General features: G+C 41.6%; 1 protein-coding gene across 1 annotated transcript in view; it reads right to left on the minus strand.

The window, feature by feature from the left end:
* The window catches only part of SNTG2 (syntrophin gamma 2), a 204,934-nt gene extending 196,700 nt beyond the window's left edge, over positions 1–8,234 (minus strand). Inside the window, exon 1 of the mRNA XM_057371854.1 lies at positions 8,163–8,234. Coding sequence (XP_057227837.1) covers positions 8,163–8,234 — 72 coding nt within the window. The remainder of the gene's footprint in view (positions 1–8,162) is intronic.
* Positions 8,235–8,900: the final 666 nt, after the last annotated feature.

Consider the following 8,900-nt stretch of genomic DNA (forward strand, 5'->3'; position numbering starts at 1 on the left):
CAGTCAATGGTTTAATCTACAGTACATTTCAGTAATTTTTTAATGTAAAATGAGTGTGAAGTTGCCTTAAATATATGAAGGAAATTGGAGGTTTGTGTAGAGTGAGATACACTGGGCTGAAGTATATTTGTTGCCTACAGGTTATCTGAAGACTGTGGTCTTTGTTTAATGTTTGATAATCCTGGAGGATATGTAATTTCTATGGACAGTAAGAATAAAATTTTTTTGCCTTATGAATTGTAAATGGTACTTCTGTAATTTATTCTGTGATTATCAGTCACAGAAGTAGAAGTATCATATAGCTAGCCCATGTATATTTTTGACAATATATGACAATTTTTGTCATAGAATAATGTCTTTTTCACCTGTCTGCTTTTCACATATTATGAATACAGAAACATACAGGTATGCACACATGTTCCACTAGAATCAAAGATTCCTTTAATGATCACAAAATCCTGTGTAACAGGCTTGGAGATTTTAGAACAGTAGAGTTACTCTTCAAAGCGCACTAGGAAGTCTAATCCTTTCATGTAGTGTAATTTTTCTCTTATTATTCAAAAAAGAGCATTCTGTTTAGCACACCCTGCATGTGCACCATATGATGCACCAGATGTCATAGTAAATAATTCATCCTTTAATGAAAAGTACAATAAATAGTTGCATAAAACTGTGACGATGCAACTGATAACTATCCTTTCAAAATGAGAAAAAAAGAGATTTTATAAGGAGCAATAGCTATATCACAAAACAATACTGTCAGACTGAACTGGCAACATATGCTTAATTATGCTTCAACTGTATTCTGGAAATGAGCACACAGCACAGATTATTGCATATCCTTATATTGCTGTTCCATCAGGACTCATGAAGGGTGGAAGAAGAAAGTCTAAACACTTTATTTACAAGAATGCCTAAGATAGCAGGATAGAGAGTAAAAGACGCATGACAAAATTAGATTGTAATGCCTGCTTGAAGAGAGTATTTTACTAGTATAGAAAACACTAGCATTTTATTAACACAACATTTAGAAGTAATTACTAAAGCTTTCCTAAAAATGTGACTTAACACTGTTAAGATAGGATTTGTATGGAAACATGTGCCAGTTTCCTTGCACTGTCTATGCCTTAGCTGCAGCCAGAGAAACAAATGAAAAATCTATCTCTTTGCCTGATGATTTACCAGGTTTCTTGGAGAGGAAGATGGCAACGCACTTGTGACAAACAGCTTTCAAATATGCACGTGCTATCCAATATGAGATCAATTCTTCTGACACTTTCCTTCAATAAACTTAGTATTTTTACATACACCTAGAGGAAAAACAGAGCTTCCATAGAAGAAACGAAATAACATTCATTACTATCTCCCATATTGTTTAGCACTGTTTTGAAAGTGTATCCTTGTTCTTCTGTATTTTTCATTACATATTACCACTGTATAAGCTACGTAATATATCTATGTTCATGGCAATGCTAAGCATACTAGTCCTTGGAAAGGCAGCAGAACCCCGGAAGTTAAAATGAATGAGATTTCTCCAAAGTCTACATCCATTACTGGCTGGGACAGAATAGTGCATGAAATAGTGAGGGAAAAAAAAATAAATCTAGTTGAGATACAGAAGAAATCTCTGAAAAACATTCTCCACATAATATACAGGTAAGTTTTGTCAGGCACTCAGAAAATGGGAAGTACTGAAAGACAATTTCTYCAATCCATATTTACTAAAACCCCAAAACTAACTAAAAATCCTAACTGAAATCTTTTTCCTTCAATTTTACCACTGGTAAAAGTTGGAACAATAATGTTCACCCACTTTACAGTGTACTGTGAAACTTATCATGTTACTATTTRCAGTTTCTCTAGTGTACAGATAGATGCTAACATTGGTTAGTAAGAACCAGTGTTGCATCACTGTGGAAACGCTGTCCACCAGCATGCACAGTACAGCCAACACACCGTTTTTTTGCTGGCTACATGACAACAGACCATCACAAAAGAGAGACTGAGCTACTCTGAGCCCCCTTTGAACTMATTCCATTGTAGTCAGGCTCCTGCAAAACCTGGGCATAAAAGAAAATTCCCATCAGAAGACAAAACCAACAAACTGTCATTTTGAGGCGAGGAAAAAATCAYCAAGAGCTGATGATAAAGATTTGACACCAAAAGGTTTTGATTCCAGTTCTGTTAAGACTGCTTCTCTGGTCCCCAGCAAATCTATTAAGCCTCTATGCTGCACCTTGCTGTAAGTGCAGAATTCGGTACTGATTTMAATCATGGAAATGCTATGGAATTCAGCTTCTCAGTCTCTGGGAAGTGTGTTTACAGTGTGGATGTTAAGCACCCATGGAAAAAAGCTACTCCAGATGCACTTTGCAGAGCTGATGGCATTACACAGAACTTGTATGTTTACGGAAAAAAATTATCCTCAGTTTTCAATCATCCAGTGAATTAAAATTCTCAGATAAACTCTGCAAAGGTAAAAATCCCAAAACAACAGGCATGAAAGAGTCATGCAAGGAAGGCATGGCGTAGGGAAGCATTACAAGGTTAATGGTTTTAGAGTATCATACAGCACTATCATGTGTAATGCCTCTTTAAACAAAGTACAAAAACCACTGATGTTGCATTGATTTTCCTGCCCAGAACTTCTCTAAATACTACAAATGCATTTTGTTCCCATAACAATCTGAACTTCACAAGGAGATGATAAATGAGATGATATTGATTAGATAGTGCTAAAGGGTTCCAGCTCTTCAAGGTTATATCCTTTAGAGAGTTTGTAAATCTCATTACAGAAATCTGCCTGTTGATGTACATAAATAAAGAGTGGCAGAAGGCTTCCAGCATGACAGCTCTTACTGCAGTCACGCTGTTCTTCAGACAAAAAGTTCAGACAAGGWGGTACAGAGGAGCACAAAACAGTAGGATCTGTTTCCCTTTTTCAAAGGAAACAGACCAATAAAATTTAGATCATATCTGCAGTAAGAGTATTACTGACAAAGAGTGTCTGGAGTGAACACAATCTTGGGCCTCAGTTGGCTTTAACTGTCAGCTTCATCTGAAATATGAAGGATGAGTAAGTCCACTAAATTGTTCCAACTATTTACCATGCAGTTTTTATAGTAAATGAATCTTAACTTCAGATAAAAGTCAGCATGAGCCTTTTCTTGCTTTTGGTGGTGAAAAAAAAAGCCCCAAAACTGTCAGCAACAGCAGCACGTTGCTGTGTTGTGCAATATGCAAGTGCAATAATCTGCCAAATTCCCCTGGAGTTATGCATTCACTCTCATCTAAAGGAGGACAAGAAGGGGCACTTATACTAGCCCTCTGCTTTTGAAAACTTCAGATTTCTCCCACAGACATGGAGAGGGGGTGTGAGGAAGAGAGCATATACTGAAGAGAACCAGGGGTCCTTCTGTCCTGATGGGCAGGAGTCACCAGTGCGCGATGTCAGCCTCAAGGACTGACATCATTAGCAATAAAGAGAGCGATCCATGTAATCATTTCCCTTTACCTAGTACTCATTACACTGCACTCGATTTTGGGTCCTGCAACACAAGAAACACTGTGACAAATGAGAGCAAGCCCCACCAAAGCCCCCTGAAATGGGCCAGGGCCTGAAGCACTTCCTGTGTGAGGAGTGGCTGAGTGAGCTGGGCCCCCTTGAACCTGGAGGTGGTGGCTTTGAGGAAGGAGCTAACAGCACCYCCCTCCATCACAAACACAACCCAGCACGGAGCAGTTCACACTGTGAGGTTGAGCAGCCTCCTTCCTTAGAGGTTTTAAAGATGCTGTGGGAAAAGACCTGAGCAACTCAATCTGAATCCCACAAGGTCACTGMTTTCGGGGAAAGGTTAGGCTCGAGGACCTCCCAAGGTCTCTTTCAACCTGAGTGACTCTGATTTGTGTTTGCCATCTCTATTACTGTGAYACCACTGACAAGCCATATTCGGTGTCAGTTTTGTAGGAACATGGTCACGCCCTGTTCCTTCCTGCTGAGCTCTACTACCATTTCTATTCTCAGCAGTCCCTGAACTCTCAAGTGAAAGTGATTCTATTTATATTCATCTCATAAAATGTTTAAAACATCAGAAAAAAAAAAMCTGTCTACAATATGAAACACAGATCTGAGATGTAAAAGGAATACCAATGCTGTTCTTTTTCTGAGCAGCAGGTGGGCACAAGTCTTATTTCCATTAAGATGTTAAAGCTAAAAGCTTGAATATGTTTTTTTATCACTTTGAAAAGTATTTTCATGGAGATATATAAGCAGGTAAAAGCCATATTCAGATTTGGTTTGTGAAAGCAAGGAAACCAAGTGAAGAAAAATGAAATATTTGATCACTCTTATATTTAGTAACTACTTGGTAAAGTTAATAGGATCTTCAAACTATTAATTTTGCAGTTTTTTAGGGGGAAAACACCTTCTTAAGTAAGTGGGAAGACAACAAAATTTACACTAGAAAGTAATTATYAGGCTTTACACAACAGAGTACATGGACACCTTCTCCCTGTCATAAAGCTCCACCATCTGTTTTCTTGTGCTTGCCATCCCCAAATCAGAAGACAAATTCTGTTCACTTCACAGCAAAAGTTTCTGAAATGGGCTTTTGACCAGCAAGGAATTTTAACAGCAAATGAGCATCTGGGAGAAAAAGCTTCAATTACTAAGTATATCCTAATGATCTGTATTGTGACATAGACAGATCTAGGAAATAATCTTGAAATCCATGCCACCCTCCGTACTGATAAATTTTCATAAAAATCAGAGCCAAATTGAAGCTTCTGACAGTCACTGTCAGAATTCATATAGTATGACTGCATRAATTCCAAACTTACTAAAATACTGGTGTGGAATATTAATGGTGGTCATCTATTTTACAAAAATGTCAAGATTAGATGGTGACCCTGAAAAGATAAGATAGGGAGAAGACAATGGYAACATGATGTTTGTGGTAACATGACACCTAGTGTTCACTTTCAGGAAACTTCACTATTGGTGGGTGCCAAATGCTGAAGAAACATCAATGCCCCAGGACCTTCTTTCTAAAATAAAGGTAGATATTTATACTAGCATCTCTAACCAAACACCTGAATCACACAGACGCAGTGAAAATCGAGAGGAGGAAAGGAACAGAAAATCTGCTTGTGCTGCACTTGTCCTTCCTATTGAGTACACAATTTGGGCAACTGCTAAAAAAAAAAAAAGTGCTATCCAAACAAGTTTCACGTTGCTGGGTTGCTTTTTTTTTCCTTTAGGTTTCTGCTGAAAAAAAAAGTCTACCTATTGCTTTTTTTTTTTTCTGGTTGTGTATGGAAGTTATTAGAAAACYGGATCTACTACAAATAACATGCACAAGTTTAATCCCTATTAAAAAACAAAAAAACACAAAGAAGATTTATTTATATATAGCAATGAACTGTACATTTATTTCTTCATTTAAAATCCTCATATATCAACAATACAAGTGCCTGTTAGGCTATCATTCCCTTCCAAGTTTCTAGCAACACAATGAAAACCACAGTAACCAATGCATACTAGATCAATGAGACCACAAAATCCATGTAAAATCATGGCACAAGCACAATTAGCAGAGTAAAAATTACTAAGAGAGTAAAAATTACTTCTTGAGTATTTCTAAGGGAAAGGGGGGAAAATAATTATATGAGAAATTAGAACCAAAAGTTCATTACMGATAGTGGAAACATATGTTGCTTTTGAAATCAGATGAATAAGAATTCATGCCTGATACTGAATGAAACAGGTGTCAGAAATTACACTAAGAGACAACATTAGAGACAAGGTCTGACTGAAACTTCAGTTCTATAGAACAGAACAGAAACTGCACTTCAAGAAGTTTATAGACACCCTGTGAGAAACATTATTAAAAGAGCTTGTGAGTGTTAAAAATACATGCATGCAAAAAAAAATTAGTATTGTATTTCAAATCTAGCATTTAAAAGAATGCTGAGTTACTTTCCAGGGAGTAGTAACTCTGGACTGTTACTCTTCTGAAGAAAAAAAAGCACAAAGAYAACCCATCTATCTTTAAGTATTAATATTGTCTAGCTACCACAATCCCAAAAAATTAATTAGATGCAGCAAGCAGTATTTTGTAAACACTACCTGTTATATCTTATTTCTGAGAAAAATGTGCACATGATCAATACACAGGTATTAAAATACACATTTTTCTTTTAAMAAGGTAAACAGATCTAGATTCCAATACTGTTAAATAACTCAAGAAGATGCAAGTCGAGCACTTATCACACTGTTAATTATAAATCAAGTTCTTATTTTTCAATACATTTTGAGCAAAATTTTCTTCAGAAGTTTAGTATGTGGCATGTCTAGGAAGTCAAGCTATTACAAACTCACCTAAATAAGTATCTGGCATAAGATRTCCCTGTCAAACTTAAGACTCTAAATGGGTTTTTTACTATGACTATATATTCACTCCTTCTTTCAGTTATACACCTCTATTTAAAATAGTAGGAAGGCAAGGCTAAATTTGACTCTTTGTTGGAAACAGACAGCTTGCCAAAGCCATAGATTAATAGCACTACTTCTCATTTAGGGTCAAGGTGAATTCGGCAGTCCCATGCCTTTAGTCCCTATTGCTGTTGTCCAAAAGGTCAGTTCACCATTCATGAAGTGTCTAGTTTGTCCCAAGCAGAAGTCCCATGAGGAACAGCAAAAATGGCATGTCTTAAACAGTCTTAAACATACACATTTGACACAACTGCAAGAATAAGTCATAAATCTCACCTAATGATAGTGATTATCCCTCCCCTTTAATGCTGAAATATCCTGAACTGCCATACAACCTACTCAGCTGTTAACATTTAAGATAATTGCTGCAGATTACTTTTGTAGTTCATGAACAGATCTTAGAAATTAAGAATTGTGAAACAACTTTAAAACACAGAGGATTCCACAGTAGGTTTAATTCCRTTATTTCTTTTTGAATTATAGAAATTGTAAAAGCTCAAAGGTTAAATCTTTGCATCTCTTCACACAGTTGRAAGATAGATGCAAATACACAGTGTGAAATCTGTCTCAGATAAGACAACAGTTTTCATCCACAGATTTATGTGCAGCTGTCATACATACTTATGATGTCARGTATCCTCTACCTTTTTCTTCTACACCTGAATTTCCAAATAATACTTTCAGTTTAATGATTACAGAAGCTTGAGGAAGTTGCAAATTCACTGTGAAGGAGAACATGTCTAAGGCAGTTTTCATGCAGCTGAGACACCTTCTAAACACCACTCCGCATAAAACATCAGGAAGATGAACAGTTTTTCTTTTAAAATTTGAAGGGCTGTGGTCACCGAAATAGCTCAAAGGACAGGGCAAAAAAAAAAAATAAGTAAAGAGCTAGTACCGATACACATTTTATATAAACACAATGAATCATTTTTTAGCTGGTGACTGAAAACAATTGCGATGACGCTTCAACAGAACAACTTAATATGCCAAAAAAGAGCGGCATGTTAAACCACAGATTCTGTAATGATTTCAAAAAGTCCGCAGGGCAGACTTACTACATTTTACATAAAACAAGACAGCAGAGAACCACCATCAGAGGGCATCATTCATGAGTGATCTGCCAAATACACTACCGTAAAGTAGCAAGTTATTTTCTAACTCCCTCACGGGCTTCTCCTAAAACTGCATGAGGTGCTAAATACAACCAAGTAGTTGATTCTTTCTCTTTTTTTTTAATCATCGCAGGCGCGCAGCTGGGTTTCAAACTGAGTGATTCAACGCGGTCCCCGGGAAACTCGACCCTCCCTGCAGCAGGTCAGAGCAGGTTGAAAATCGCGCTGGGGATGAACCGGGACACGTCCCGCCCGGCCGCGCTCGGGCCCCGGTGCCCCCGGCTGCTCGCCCCGCGACCGGGGCCGGGCTGAGGGATGGAGGCGGGCGGGATTAAGGCGGGATGCGGCCGTCCCGCCCGGGGAGCATCGGCAGCTGCCGCCTCGTCCCTGCGAGAGCCCCGCCGACAGCCCGAGCCCGCACCGCCCCGCTCCGCTCCCCTCACGCAGGCGCCTCCCTCCCGCCCTCCGGGCAGCGCCGCCGGCGGGACCYTCCCCACCCCCGCCCCGCCGCGGGAGTTGGCGCCGGGACGGGCTGAGGGGAGAGCGATACTTGCCCAGGTGGGGACGAGGAGGCTGCCGGGCCGCTCGAGCGGTGCTGGAGGAGGCTGCTTCCCCGCCACGCTCATCTCCTCCCATGCAGCTGGCGTAGTCCTCTCAGACGGGCGGCTCGGCGGGACGCGGCGCCCCCGGCACSGACTCCCAAGCGCCCGCCCCTGCCGGCAGCGCCGACGTCCCGGCTCCGCGGGGCAGGCTGGCTCCGCGCTGCGCTCCGCCGCCCGCGGCCCGGGTGGGGCGGGTGGGACGAGGGGCGTTCGCCGAGGGCTCGGAGCCGGGAGGGGAGAGGAAGGCGGCGGCGCGGCGCTGGCTATTTAACTTGTCTCTTCGCCGGGGGAAGGTGCCGCTGCTCCCGTTCCCCTCCCCTCTGCGGCCGCATCCCGACAGCCGAGCTCTGGGTGCTCCTGCGAGCGCTGCCGCGCTCCTCCCCGACACCGCACGGCTCCGCTCGGCCCGCCCGCGCCGCCCCGCGGGGTGAGGGCGGGCGGAGGCTCCGGCCTCCCGTGCCCCTCCGGTGGAGCGAGCTGTGGGCTTGGGGAGCTGCTGCTGGAGAAGGGTGGGCGATGTGGCGGGGCCGTGGGGCTGAAGGTGCTGCCRCTCCGAGCGCAGCCCGCTCGCCTTGTCCGCGCCAGTAGCGGGCAGTTGCGCCTGGCATTGGGTCATAAGCGAYAGCCACACATGGCCTCCAGTGCTGTAAAGCACATGGTCCTCACTCGCTGAGGATCAAAATCAAGAGT

This window comes from Malurus melanocephalus, unplaced genomic scaffold, assembly GCF_030028575.1.
Source record: "Malurus melanocephalus ecotype Western Australia unplaced genomic scaffold, MMel_1.1 scaffold_6, whole genome shotgun sequence".
NCBI lineage: Eukaryota > Metazoa > Chordata > Aves > Passeriformes > Maluridae > Malurus > Malurus melanocephalus.